The sequence below is a fragment of the Vidua chalybeata genome, chromosome 6 (assembly GCF_026979565.1).
Source record: "Vidua chalybeata isolate OUT-0048 chromosome 6, bVidCha1 merged haplotype, whole genome shotgun sequence".
Taxonomy (NCBI): Eukaryota; Metazoa; Chordata; class Aves; order Passeriformes; family Viduidae; genus Vidua; species Vidua chalybeata.
This window is the reverse complement of record NC_071535.1, coordinates 48,591,308-48,606,379: the sequence shown is the minus strand read 5'-3', so window position 1 is coordinate 48,606,379 and position 15,072 is coordinate 48,591,308. Positions and strand designations below refer to the sequence as shown.

Here is a 15,072-nt window from a genome sequence, read left to right as displayed (position 1 = left end):
AGCACCAGCAAAGCCAAGCTTGGAGACATAAAACCATCATGATAGTGCTTTATGGTGGCTTGTCCTGAAGCCCACAGTTATGCTTGTGGGACACCTAATCTTAGCTGGACATAGAGGGGGAAAAAAAGGTGTGAGATAGGGGTACTGCCTCGTGGGGCAGTGATCTTAATTATGCTGCTACTTTGGTGAAAGGGTGTTGAGAAGCAGTTTGGATACCATTGTGATAGCTTGGTGGTATTTTGGAACTCCTCCAAACCTGGTAGGATGGATGGGTGGAGGCTATAAGATCTGAAGGTACATACCTGGAAGATCAGCTTTGACAGGGGTGTGATTAACTCCCTGGCTTTTTGCATCTGAGTCACAAGGTGCACAGTGCTGAGCACACCAGAAACGGTAAGGAGCAACCTCAAGTGGTGTTCTTGGAAAGGATTTGTGGTTAAAGGTTTTTTTGGCTAAGATTTTTTTGGTTTGCTCACTTTGACTGTTTAGCCAGCCTTTGACCTTATATTTACATGAACCAAACCATACTGTTTTGTTTTGAAAACTGGAGCAGGTAGGTTGGCTGCTGTCCACAAGGGTTTTCCCCAGAGCAGGAACCCCAACTTCATTAGAGGACACATTTTGGCAGCAGAGCCAAGCTGTGCTGAAGTCCTGCACTGCTGTCTTTCCTGTGGCTCTCCCAGTACATGTGTAGAGCTGGCATGTTTTAAATCCTGCTCCTGGAAATATCTTACTCTGAGTTATCAAATATCAGTGGGATTTGGTCTTCTTAAAAAATAGTGGGTGACTGAGACGTTTTCCTGCACCATGTCTTAATTTTTCCTGGATAAGATTACTTGTGAGATTAACACTGATTCCTCAGTTAGGCAACCCAGTGTATGCATGAGGAGGATGGAGCTGAATTTAGTTTTTATCACACACCACCAGCTCCTGGTCAGTTGTAAACTGCTCACATAAAGAGCACAGGATAGACCTTGTGCAGATTCAAATGAATTCCTCAGCTCCTCTGGAACCCTTTGATCATGGCTGTGTGACACATGAAAAAATTCATTTGCCATAGCTGATGACAGTGATGGGTTTGTGTATACATTTCTCTCTTGTTTTTCAGTTGAAATTGTCAGTATTTGGCATTTTTCTGTCTTTTCTTGGTTAAAGATGTTCCACCCCTACCCAAAGTTCCACAAAAGTTTTAAAAATTGCCTAACTGTATAGATGAATAATAGGGATTTATGTCATTGGAAAAGAAAAACAGAAATGGCAGGGCTCGTGATGTATTAAATGCAAACACAAGGAAAATCAGGTGTTCAGTGCAAATATCCTCTGAAATCATAAACAAATGCTTTGTGTAAATTCTAAGTAATAACATCAGGTTCGAGAACAGTTTGGTTCATGGCTGATGTTGAAAAATACAACATGGAACGACTGAGGCAGGCTGATGCTTGGGAATGGGATAGTTTGTTTTGTGTAGTTTTGGGTTTCAGAAGGAGGCCTGCCTGCTGCCAGTGGGATGTGATTTTTTTAATTAAATTTTGCACATAGGGTTCTGGAAAGTCAGAAGGGTATTTTGAGGGAGTATTGCCAGGGTGTGATAAGGAAGTAGAATGATAGGGTGCAGTTTCTTAATCATGTGACAGGAATTTTAGTGTAACTTTCCTTTTTGAGGTTATTTGACCATCCTTAATTAAAGGGTGCCCACTGTCCACATGTGATAGTACAACCAAATTTAAAGCAGCTTGATCATTATTTGCCTTATGATTAGATCAGATGCCCATAAAACAGGCATCAACGTGTTCCATGTTTGAGCTGGCAGGGAAGAAATGGGATGGTAAAAAGGAGGGGTTCAGGGTATTTGCTAGTGGCATACCTGTTTCGCAAGTTGTACAATAATACCTGTTGTTCCTGTTCCTCAGGAAGGATACTGTGCCCCTAAACTTAAAATTTGTGAAGGAGATGAGAAAGTTTATTTTCAGGCAGTTCTACAGAAGAGAAAGTAACTGAGGGATGATGGGTTGTGAATGATGTCAGGCTCTTGATTCTTTGCCTGTAGGGCTGCAGAAATTGCTATAGCTTAGTCCTGTGGCATTTCTTGTTGATTTTGTTTTTCTTGTGAGTTCCCTTTCTTAATAAACATAACATCCTTTTGGCTTTGCTTGTAGATTGCCCTGCATTTCAGGGGATCTCACCGCTTGCTCACTATTCGGCAGCTGTTTCCACACAGCTTAGCTTTTCTTCTCTGGACACTACACAGTAGTGTCTTCCTGCCTTCAGAGTGGCTGTTTCCTTCTCGAGCTCTTCTTCCTCAGACACTTTAGGAAGGAATGCAGAAGTACTCTTGACCTGGGTGCAGGCAAATATTTCCTCATTTCCTGTACAGCCTTGCAGTTTGGCTGAGCTCTCAAAAGCTCAAGTTGAGGAGGAGCCTCACACATGTATGTAGGACATCCCATGTCATGTCTGTTGTGTGCCATGTTGTCCATAGGGCTGTGCTAGACAAGACCTTACAAATGTTTTTTTTTTTGCCTAGGAACAGTGCCCAAACTCTTCTTGCTATGGCACTGAGACCATCACAGGAATAAAATTTAATGGTATTTTCTGACTACTTTTTGAGGGTGTGTCTGCTTGGACATGTGATTGGCTCAGGAGCTATGGCTGCTGGAGCTCCTTGTGGCACCAGCAACATGATAGCTAGAGGAGTGAGTGATTTGGGATTCAAGCATTGCATTAGGGTGTTGGGAGGTAGCTGCTTATTTTGAGTTAACTCGTGGAATTGCACAAACAGCTAAGAAATTGCATGAGGGTAGAGGAAACAAAAGTTCCAAGTGCTTTAGGTAAGACTGCTTCTTGCAGACCTCAGTCTGGGGCTTTTACTTCACTCCTCTAAGCAGCATTTTGTGGTGCTGCCTGGAGGGACGTTAATATGACAATTTATGGGCCAATTCTCACTCCAACAGGAAGGGAAACGGCTATTTGGAAGTAAAGTACAAAGTTTGAAGGCTAAAAATCATCCTCAAAGCAAAAATCTGCTGTGTTTGTCAGTATTACCAGCAAAGGAGTTTCAGGCTGCCGTTAAATGGCAACTGCTGATATGTTATGGATGTGTGCACATGTATAAACCGGACTTCAGAGCATGTATCAAGTGTTTTGAACTTTGGCCGCCCTGTGTTTGCTTCAGAAAATGCAAAAAACACTTTTGTGAGAAGTAATAAGAAGGTTTATGCAGCAAAAGGATTAAAGGAAAAATCTTATTAGCAAGAAAGGCCTAATTGACATCTGCCATTCTTCAGTGGGATGGTATCAAGGATACTAACTAAAGTGTGTTTTAACTAAGACCTTACAGGTTTGGTTTATAAATTTATATGTGCAAAATAACCAGCTTATGTTATTCAAACTTTTTTTTTTTCGGTGACAAAATAAACTGCTTCTTTTTAGAATGTGGAAACTAACATTTTACCAGCATGCTTAGATTTTTTTTTTTCTACTAGTTTGGTGTATTTTTTTTTGGTGTTATTTTTATGTCAGTAGTATTTTATGTATGCCTTTTGCAGATTGAAAAATCTGGAGTTTTTAAAACAGATTTCTTCCTCCCTCATGTTAATTAAACCACTCCTTATTTTATTTGAGCCTCCAGTAGTTTTAATTTCTATTATTTGTTTTTGTTTTCCAGGTCAGATGTACAATTGCTTGTAAGTATCATTCTGTTGCTTGCTTCCTTTTTTTTTTTTTTTTTTTTAATATAAATCTCCTCATTTTAGTCGGTTTTAAGAAAGATCAAGCAGTATCAGCAAAGTATAAAAAAAAAAGCTTCCTGGAAAGAATTTTTAGAAATAGCAGCTAAAAATATGTACTAAATTCTTTTAGTGACTGTAATACCTACAGTGCATTTAAAGGTATTTAAAAATATAAATCTGTAGTTAAATCCCTTTGCTTTTCAGTTTGTAGAGAGTTCTGGTAAAATCAAGTGCAGGTGTAATGCGCTTAGAAAGATAGGAAAATACACTTAAAGGCAATAAAAACCAAACAAACCCCAAAAACAAAAGACACACAAAATTATGCTTTTAAAGAATTTCTGAAGTGAGTCTAGAACTGCTGTACTGGTCAAGATAACACATTTTCATGTGTCAGAAACTTCTGAAAGTGTGTGCAAAGAAGTTCTACCTTAATATTGAATATTAGACTTAGAATGAGTTAGCCTTTAAATTTTAGGGTCTGAATCAATGCTTTCTATGCTTTGGACTGTACAGTTGATGTAGTATTTCTGGTGCTAGATACAGAGCAATGTCTCTTCCTTACTTTTAGCCTTACTTGTGGGAACACATTGTGGGAATATGAGAGGGGAAGAGGGGAATATGCTTAGGGGAGAAACAAAATTGCTATGCTAGGTTAAACAAAACTTCTGATAATACATGAAGAAAACGTACACACGGAGTGTGGCTGCAAGTTGTTTTAACTACTTTTAAGCAAAACTGGACTGAAAGGAGTTCATAATAGCTTTCATCCAAACCATATTGTAGAGTCAGTAGATGGCTGAAATAATGTGACAATCCCTTGAATCTAGTTCTTATAATCTCACAGAAGTTAAGAAGTGAAACCAGGAAAAGGGGTAAAACCAGGAAATGTGCAGTGAGGTTTCTGTAGAACTGGAAAAATAGAAGTGACTATGGGTCTGTTCATGATATCTTTAACTGACTGTACTTCTGCAAATGGGAAGTTCAGAAGTATTGTAAAGACAGAGTTTTGTGTTCTTCCAGGCACCGAGGATTGCAGCTCAAAAAATGCAACTGCAGAACCAGCAACCAGTAGTAATGATGATTTATCAGTAAACTCTGCAAGTGGAAGAGTGATGGGGGCTGCATCATCACCTGATGAGACAAGAGGTGATCTAAGCACTGTAACACGTTTGTAGTTTGGAATGTGACTGGGATGTGAATATTTGGGGTATTTTGCACTTCTATATCGTGATAGCACTTTTAGCCTGAACTCTAGTTCAGCATTGCAGGGGCATGAATCCAACTGCTTTACTGCAGTAGAGAATGAGGCCAGGAAATGCATCTGCACACCTGACTGGGAGTGCAGTTTCATGCTGTGGTTGCTGCATGGCCTTGGAATGGTTTTATCCATGTTAGACTCAGACTCCCTTCCCTACTTACTATGGCTTTTTAGGTTACAGGTTAATAGTTCAACTCACTGTGACATACAGATTGGAAATGCATAAATGATGGAGTACAGCTGAAGACCTCTGCCTAGTGTAGAATGTTCTGTGTCACGTATGTGCAGGACAGGTGTGTGAATCTTGCAGCTAGAAAGGCTCCTCTATTTGGTATATCTAGTTTAGGAAAACAATGACAGCGTGTTGTGTGTCCCAGTCTTCGTCAGCACACTGCATAAAGCTCACAGCTGAGTCAGCACAGAAATCACTGCTGCACCTAGACGGCTATACTGCTTCAGGTCAAGTGAACCTCAAGGAGTTGGGGTAGAGAGCAGAGCTTGCAAGTATGACTTCCAGTAGAGAAGGGTGGCTTGATTGTTTTCCCAGGCTGATTTCTGTTTTAGAGAGACAAGATATGGCAGGGAGCAGAGCATTGTATGTGTTTGTCAGTAAATATTCTTGTAGGTTAAAAATTTTTTTCTCTTTTCATAGGATCCAACCTGATGTATAATCTGGAGGCAGAATTCATTGGTGTGACTTCCGTCATCTTAAAATGGATAGTGAATAGCAACACTTCTGACCAATACACATACAGGATAGAGGTTGTAAATGGTACAAATGATACACCTGAGCCGAACGTGACATCCAATGAAACTAAAGCAAAAATTACTGGGTTAATCCCTGGGACACTGTACAGCTTCACAGTATTTGCTGTAACAGTTCATGATGAGACAGAAGGAGAAGGAGTGTCCATAGATCTGTATACAAGTAAGTCACAGTTTTTTGCATTGCTGTTGCTAGTGGTCTGTGCTTTTCTGTACAGGACAAGGCTCTGCCCACCTACCTGAGGTTGTAACTTAATAGGAGACTTACCTGTGCCAGATGCTAAGAATGAATGGTTCATGTATAGAAAAAACATAGCCTTGATTTATTTATTTACTTATCAAACACCAAACTCCCTCTAACCCCCCACCATAAAGCAAAAAATCCTCCACAACAATAACTAAACCAAAGACCAACCAATAAACTAAACTGAAATTGTGTCTGCATTGCCACCATACTCATCTGTTTCCTATCCATCTTTCTGGATTCCCTGGGAGCTCTGCTTCAACATGGCCAAAGCTTCTCCTTTGGAGTGTCAAAGGGAGGTAAATGCCACTCAGAATGGCTTGTCTTCAGTTCTCTCTTAGCTGTCCACTGGTACAACAGTCTCCAGGAATGCCTGGTGATGTTGTTGGGGTGCTCCTGCACTCTGCTGGACCAGGAGTGGTGTGAGGGAAATGAAGCCCTGGTGTGGCTGTGTTTCTTGTTTCCATGTCTGTGAGCAGCTGTTCCTGGAGGTTAACGAGTTGTTGCTTTGCCTTTCACAGGGCCCAGCCCGGTTCTTGATCTCGAGGCAGAATCCATCGGTGTGACTTCCGTCACCTTAAAATGGGTGGTGAATGACAGCGCTTCTGACTCCTACACATACAGGATAGAGGTTGTAAATGGTACAAATGGTACATTTGTGAGGAGTGTGACATCCAATGAAAGCAAAGCAGAAATTACCGGGTTAATCCCTGGGACACTGTACGGCTTCACAGTATTTGCTGTAGCAGCTGATCATGAGACAGAAGGAGAGGGAAGTCCCATGCACCTGTATACAAGTAAGTCACAGGTTTTTTACATCCCTGTTGCTGGTGGTCTGTGCTTTGCTGTCCAGCATGAGGCTCTGCCCATGCTGCCTGAGGTTGTAATTTAACAGGAGCCTTACCTGGGCCAGGTAATAATAGAAGCCTTTAATAGGAGCCTTACCTGCTAAAAATGGGTGCTTCGTGTATAGAAGAAACATAGCCTTGATTCACAGTATCTGCTATTGCAGCTGATAATGACAGAAGGAGAATGAAGGTCCACAGACCTTGTATACAAGTAAGAAAATTGTGGACAGCTCAAAGCTCTTCCTAACTGCTTGAGGGCTACAATGTAAAGTTGTGTGTATAGATCTGATGTCTTACTGCTGGAGCCTTATCTGGCATGTCTAGTAATCAGAGTGTTCTTTAGGTGTGGAAGAAATACATCCTTGGTTTAAAAAAAAAAATCCAGGCAAACAATCCACCCTGCTTCCTCTCCCTCTTTGTCCTCATATCTCTTCATGTGGGAGATAATTTCTTGTCACAAATAGTGAGCCAGCTAGGAAGGATGCCCTCCTAGAGCTGGTATTTTTAAATAGAGTAGGACTCATGGGAGATGGTAGGTGGCTGACTTGGCTATGGTGATCATTAAATGACTAAGTTTCAAATTTACAATGTAATGAATAACAAGAGACAGCAGAGTTGCTCTCCTGGAGTCCAGGAAAGTTTAATTTGATCAGGGCACTACTTAGTACCCTACCCTCGGAATCTGCTTTTGAGGGCTTAGTGTCATGAGCCGCTTGTTGCAGGGTGTCGTGATGGTTCTTTTCACCGATCCCAAAAGTGCAAAAAAGCAAACAGCAGGGGACTGTCAGTTAATCACAACAAATGCACCTTCATTAGGGGCCAAAACAGTAAATGTGATAGTGGGGGATCAGAAAGGAGATAAAAGGATAGATGGGAGAGAGAGAACAGAGGGATGGGAATAGCTACCAACACAGGTGAGATCCTCAGTGGTCCGGATGATGGGGATCTGTCTGTCATGTTGGGGTGTCTCCGAAGATCTCGTGAATTCAGGGTTTCAATTATAGTCCTCAAGGAAAAGAGGGGGGAACAAGTGTAACAATGAAAGTCCATTGTAATCGCCACGAGGGAACAGGTGAGTCCACAGAAACCACCAAGGCAAAATGAACACAATGAAGAATAAGTCCATTGAAATTACTGAAGGGAAACAGGTCATGTCATTAGTGGTCAGACCACCAATTTCCCCCCCTCCCTGTAGTAGGTGTCTCAGTCCTTGGGAGGAGGGTTGTCAATCTTTGTTTGTCATGGTGGTAACAAGGCAGATGAGGGGTCTTCAATGAAGGACCACGGGAGTCACCTCAAAAGTTCATTCGGCTTAAGAACGGAGATTAGAAGCAGGCCGCACATCAGGCTGTCCCATGCTGGGTCCATGTCAGGTCTTTGCCAAGTCCTTGCCAACTCCTTGCCAAGTTCTTGCCAGGCCTTGTTCGGAACAGCTAGCATGACGGTTCAGTGGTTCCATGTGCACTGTGTCCTGTTCTAAGCCAGAACTGTAGTGGGGGAAGGGAGTCTTTCTTGTGGCAATCAGAAGACAGAATGGAGAACGAGGGGGCTTCAGACAGCCTCTTACACTTAGGAATCCACATGTGCTGTTCAGTTTTTAAGAACTGCCTTTTAGAAGCACAAGAGCAGGCATTTTCACTATGTAAAAAGTCAAGCAATAGGGGCAGAAAATCAGCTTTGATGAACAAGGAATTCCTTGTGGAGCTCCAGAGGATGAAGAAATTGTATGAGCTCTGAAAGTGAGGTCAGGCCTCTCAGGGGGATTACAGAGCTGTAGTTTGTCTATGCCTGAAGAAGACACCAAGGGCCAGAGCTCAGTTACAGTTGAAACTGACCTGTGCTCTTTCAGATAACTGGAAAGGCTTTTTGAAGTACATTAATAGCAAGGGGAGGTCTAAAGAAAACATTGGCCTGATCCTTGTTGAAGATGGTCACCTGTCTAATAGGGATGAAGAAAAAGCAGGGGCATTCAATGTGTGTTTTGCCTCAGTTTTTGGTGATACTGATAAACCTCGGTGTGCCCAATCCCCAGAGCTGGAGGCCCATGAGAGCTGGGACAGTGGCTTTCCCCTTGTGGACCCTGAAACTGTGAGGGACCTCCTGTATCAGCTGAATGTTCACAAGTCCATGGAGCCTGTTGGGATTCACCCCTGAGTGCAGAAAGATCTCACTGGTGTTACAGCAGGACCCCTCTCCATCAGCTACCAAAGGCCTTGAGAGCCTGGGGAGGTCTCTGCCAGCCACTGTTACTCCTATTTAACAGGAGGCTGAGAGGAAAGACCCAGGAACCTGCAGGCCTGCTAGACCAACATCAGTTCCTGGAAAAATTATGGAGAATTATTATTATTATTGTACTGAGTACTGTTGAAAGGTGTTTAAAGAATAATGCAGTCATCAGGTGCCAGTGACATGGGTCACAAAGGGAAAGTCCCATTTAATTAATTTGATCTTTCTGTGGTAAGGTCACCCACCTGGTGGGGAAGGGAAGGTGCTGAATGTAGTTTTTCTGCATTTTAGTGAGATTTTTGTTACTGTTCCTCACAGCATCCTTCTGGACAAGTTGTCCAGCTGTGGGATGAGGGGGTTCATGGTGAGCTGGGTGCGGAGCTGGCTGCAGGCAGGGTTCCCAGGGTTCCAGTGAGTGGGGTTGTGTCTGGCTGGTGAGCAGCCACCAGTGCTGTCCTCAGGGCTCAGTCCTAGGGCTGCTCAACATATTTATCAAAAGTAAGGATGCAGGAGTTGAATGTGTACTGGGTGTAGTTCTGGGCCCCACAATTGAAGAAGGATGTGAAGGTCCTTGAATGCCTGTAGAGGAGGGCAAGAAAGCTGGTACAAGGGCTGGAGTGCCTGTCCTGTAAGGAGCAGCTGAGGGCTTTGAGCTTATCTAGTTTGAACAAAAGGAAATTGAGGGGTGACTTTATTGTTCTCCTCACCTTCCTGAGGAGGGAAATGCAGAGGGAGGGGGCGATCTCTATTCTCAGGTGTCCAGGGATATGATGAGTGGGAATAGTTCAAACCTGCATCAGGGGAACTTTAGGCTTGACATTAGGAAGAATTTCTCTACTGACAGAGGGTTCAAATACTGGAATAGGCTTCCTAGAGAGGTGGTCAGTGCCCCAAGCCCTTCTATTTGAGTCATTTGGACAGTACTCTCAGTAATACCCTTTACCTTTTGGTGAGGCATGAGGTAGTCAGGTAGTTGGATGAGGGTAGTTGTAGGTCCCATATAAGTAAATATTCCATTCCACTCTATCACTTTCCTGCCCACCTCTGGATTCCCAAAGGAAGCATTAGGAGTTCAACCACTGTGATGGCCTGTGCTTATGTTTTGGGGTGTCAAAGGGAAGTTAATGCTCTCAGAATTGTAGCAGTCAGAGGCCCTGCAAGGCCTCCATAGCAGTCACTAGCCTAAGATAAGAAATGCAGAGTCATGATGAGGAGAACAGAGCTGCCCCTCTTCTGCACATCAGACCTCTGTTATCTCTCTGTAAGGCTATAGGTTGTATTCTCCTCAACCCCAGCCATAGGACAAATCCTGATCCCTCAACAGCCTATATAAACCCATGCCATTGCCCAGTTCAGACAGAAGAGCTGTCACTGGAACCCTTTGCAGAAGCTGCCAATAAAGACATCTCCACAGAACTCCACGCAGCCTTCACCTCTCTCCATCCCTGCGTCTGCCAAGGCACTTTGCGAGCACAGAGCTGAAATCACTCCACAATTGCTCGCTAAAGATGCCAGCCGCTCAGAGCTAGCCGGAAGGCCCAGACAGGCTGCGCCTCATCAGCACAGCACTATCCGGGACACCTATGGCGGCTGCTGGCCCAGGGGCCAGATGGAGCCCTGGGGACCACCAAGCTGTAATACAGAATGACCTGTCTTCAGTTCTCTTTCAGCTGCCCAGTGAGGCACAGGTGTGGCTATGTTTCTTGTGTCCATGTCTGTGAGCAGCTGTTCTTGCAGGCTGACAGGTTTTTGCTTTGCCTTTCACAGGGCCCAGCCCGGTTCTTGATCTCAAGGCAGAATCCATCGGTGTGACTTCCGTCACCTTAAAATGGGTGGTGAATGACAGCGCTTCTGACTCTTACACATACAGGATAGAGGTTGTAAATGATATACCTGTGAAGAATGTGACATCCAATGAAAACAAAGCAGAAATTACTGAGTTAATCCCTGGGACACTGTACAGCTTCACAGTATTTGCTGTAGCAGTTCATGATGAGACAGAAGGAGAAGGAGTGTCCATAGATCTGTATACAAGTAAGTCACAGTTTTTTGCATTGCTGTTGCTAGTGGTCTGTGCTTTTCTGTACAGGACAAGGCTCTGCCCACCTACCTGAGGTTGTAACTTAATAGGAGACTTACCTGTGCCAGATGCTAAGAATGAATGGTTCATGTATAGAAAAAACATAGCCTTGATTTATTTATTTACTTATCAAACACCAAACTCCCTCTAACCCCCCACCATAAAGCAAAAAATCCTCCACAACAATAACTAAACCAAAGACCAACCAATAAACTAAACTGAAATTGTCTGCATTGCCACCATACCCATCTGTTTCCTATCCATCTTTCTGGATTCCCTGGGAGCTCTGCTTCAACATGGCCAAAGCTTCTCCTTTGGAGTGTCAAAGGGAGGTAAATGCCACTCAGAATGGCTTGTCTTCAGTTCTCTCTTAGCTGTCCACTGGTACAACAGTCTCCAGGAATGCCTGGTGATGTTGTTGGGGTGCTCCTGTACTCTGCTGGACCAGGAGTGGTGTGAGGGAAATGAAGCCCTGGTGTGGCTGTGTTTCTTGTTTCCATGTCTGTGAGCAGCTGTTCCTGGAGGTTAACGAGTTGTTGCTTTGCCTTTCACAGGGCCCAGCCCGGTTCTTGATCTCGAGGCAGAATCCATCGGTGTGACTTCCGTCACCTTAAAATGGGTGGTGAATGACAGCGCTTCTGACTCCTACACATACAGGATAGAGGTTGTAAATGGTACAAATGGTACATTTGTGAGGAGTGTGACATCCAATGAAAGCAAAGCAGAAATTACCGGGTTAATCCCTGGGACACTGTACAGCTTCACAGTATTTGCTGTAGCAGCTGATCATGAGACAGAAGAAGAAGGAGTGCCCAGAGCTCTGTATACAAGTAAGGAAATGGTGCCTCCAATTACGAGTATCTGTGCTGCTTGTAGCAAATTGTTCTGCTTTCTTACTTTGGGTTTCCAGGTTCAACCTGTTTCTCATTGTGACGTTGCTTTTTTACTCCTGCTCTGTGCACACATGAATAATGTGGTGTTTGTGAAAGGACTGAAATTGTCTCTGTGCTTGCATGTGCCACCTGCAAATCAGTTATTTCATCAGCCTGTCTGCTCAAGACTATGTAGAGATCCAGCTGCTACCACATCATGACTTCTAGACACTTGAGGGCTGAGTAGACCCCTCACAACACCTCTGGGAATGGGTTATCACAGCTCGTACCAAAAAAATATGGTGTGCAGGGATGTGGTGCCATGGTCACTGAGGCTTTTTTTTTCTTGAAGATTCTTGAGCTCTTTTCAGAGTCTGGGGCTGAGCTTCCTGTGGGCTGTGACTGACTTGCTTCCTAGGGTTGCGTTATCAAGTGTGGTGCCGATCTTTCTGGCTTTTTGCCAGGGCACCTTTTCCCTAGACTAGATAGATGTGACAGGAGTAGACACTACTTTTGTGTGTAGCTCAGAAATGCAAAGAGAATAGGCAATGTGCCTACAAAGCAATTTGGAGTAGTGTGTCCTGGAGCTGCTACTGAGTCCATAAACTTGTCTAAGCTGACTAAAATGAGTTTTATCTGTCTGGAATTGGTGCTGAGTTGGGCTTGCAGACACAGCCCCATAAGGTATGTCAGCTGTTGGACCTGTTCAAGCAGCCCATTTCTTTTTCCTGATATTGAGGAGAGTTTAGGTTGAAGGTCTCAAATTGAAACTCATGGGCACAATTTTGAGTTAACAGACCAAGATCAGCTTGGACTGTTTCCTTCCCTGATTTCCATCTGTTTCTCTGTGTGGAAAACCACTGTGTAAACAAGTAATTGTTGCATATGAAATGAAATAGAATATGCCCCAAAGCTCATATGACCTTCCAGAGATGCCTCAGTGTGAATGCCTGAAACAGGGAAGTGATGCTTGGCTCTAAGTGATGCTCATTCTGTGTGGAATAGGGAAATGTGGTTGTGGCTCTTCTTTACTTCTTTTTTTTTGACAGGTTGTTGCTTTGCCTTTCACAGGGCCCAGCCCGGTTCTTGATCTCAAGGCAGAATCCATTGGTGTGACTTCCATCACCTTAAAATGGGTGGTGAATGACAGCGCTTCTGACTCCTACACATACAGGATAGAGGTTGTAAATGGTACAAATGATACATTTGTGAAGAATGTGACATCCAATGAAACCAAAGCAGAAATTATCGGATTAATCCCTGGGACACTGTACAACTTCACAGTATTTGCTGTAGCAGCTGATCATAAGACAGAAGGAGAAGGAGTGTCCATAGACCGGTATACAAGTAAGTCACAGTTTCTTGCATTGCTGTTGCTAGTGGTCTGTGCTTTGCTGTGCAGCATGAGGCTCTGCCCACCCACCCAAGGGTTGTAATTTAAGACTGTTGCAGGCAGAGGTGATGATTCCATCCTGGAGCTGGCAATGGCCAATCCCCAAGTATTGGATGTTAGTGGAGAAGTAGAATTGCCCTGGTAGAAAGCTGTTGGTAAAGCTACCTCCAAGACTGTCAACGAAGAGAAGAGACTTTTCCCTGAGCACTGATCTCTTGCAAATTTGGGAAAGGGGCATTTGCATTTGTTTCCTAGAGTAGGGGGGCCCGAGATTCTCATTTTAAGAGGCTCCCAGAAAGAGCATATTGTGGTGGGTGAACTTGTGTGATCTGGGAGCCTATAGCTGCCGTCGTGGTGCAGCCAGGAGAGAGATTCAGACAGTGCTAGATCAGGAGAACTCCTTTGGCCATGCAGCACCTTGCCATGTTGAATATTAAAAGTCTTGGCATGTGGTGTTGGAGGGGCCATTTTGGAGCTGGCTTCCAAGGCAGTAGCCCAGCCTGATCTTTCCACACAGTGCATTTGAAGGAAAATGGATGACTGTTCTTGTCTTTTCCTGAAATGTGCCTGCATGTATGATCCTAACTGACCAGTCAATGCCCAAAAGTCTCTCCTGTGCTGTCTGTAATGGCTAATTGCCCTCTTTTAAAAATGCAGAAAGAATAGTTTCTCTGCAGAAAGACAGTGTCTCCAGAGGGTCTGGTGATGGTTTCTCTTCTATGGGAGTGAAGTGCAGGGCATGAGGACTATAGCAGAGTGTCAGGTTCTCATCACTGCTAATCCTCCACTAGTGATATTTCATCTTCCTTATATTTTGCTGTACAGAGTTGCACCACTGGCATTTTCCCCCTTCACTTTTCTCTCCTCGCTGCCTACCTTTTAGCCAGGTGAAACCCTACAAGTGGTGGCACTGGGCTGGCCTGTGCCCCTCTTGATGTTGCCTCTGAAAGGAAAATGAATCATGCTTGAATGGCTCATTCTGAATTCCCTGCTCCCCAGCTATTAATACAAAAGTCTCCAGGAATACCTGGTGATGTTGTTGGGGTGTTCCTGCACTCTGCTGGACCAGGAGTGGTGTGAGGGAAATGAAGCCCTGGTGTGGCTGTGTTTCTTGTTTCCATGTCTGTGAGCAGCTGTTCCTGCAGGTTAACGAGTTGTTGCTTTGCCTTTCACAGGGCCCAGCCCGGTTCTTGATCTCGAGGCAGAATCCATCGGTGTGACTTCCATCACCTTAAAATGGGTGGTGAATGACAGCGCTTCTGACTCCTACACATACAGGATAGAGGTTGTAAATGGTACAAATGGTACATTTGTGAGGAGTGTGACATCCAATGAAAGCAAAGCAGAAATTACCGGGTTAATCCCTGGGACACTGTACAGCTTCACAGTATTTGCTGTAGCAGCTGATCATGAGACAGAAGGAGGAGGAGTGTCCATAGATCTGTATACAAGTAAGTCACAGTTTTTTGCATTGCTGTTGCTAGTGGTCTGTGCTTTGCTGTGCAGTATGAGGCTCTGCCCACCTGCCCATGGCCTGAAATTTAATAATGTTGCAGGCAAAGGTGCCGTGCTTTTCCTGCCTGCAGTCAGAGATGTTTTTGTGTAAAAGACATGGCTTTCTTTGAAAAAACAGAGTAAAACAAACACCTCAAAAACAA

At 43.9% G+C, this 15,072-nt stretch overlaps 1 protein-coding gene across 1 annotated transcript in view; it reads left to right on the top strand.

The window, feature by feature from the left end:
* PTPRJ (protein tyrosine phosphatase receptor type J) overlaps positions 1–15,072 on the top strand; it is a 73,394-nt gene that overhangs the window by 40,784 nt on the left and 17,538 nt on the right. Inside the window, exons 2-9 of the mRNA XM_053945866.1 lie at positions 3,647–3,683; positions 4,749–4,874; positions 5,639–5,914; positions 6,517–6,792; positions 10,837–11,103; positions 11,704–11,979; positions 13,093–13,368; positions 14,590–14,865. Of these exons, the coding sequence (XP_053801841.1) occupies positions 3,647–3,683; positions 4,749–4,874; positions 5,639–5,914; positions 6,517–6,792; positions 10,837–11,103; positions 11,704–11,979; positions 13,093–13,368; positions 14,590–14,865 (1,810 nt within the window). The remainder of the gene's footprint in view (positions 1–3,646; positions 3,684–4,748; positions 4,875–5,638; positions 5,915–6,516; positions 6,793–10,836; positions 11,104–11,703; positions 11,980–13,092; positions 13,369–14,589; positions 14,866–15,072) is intronic.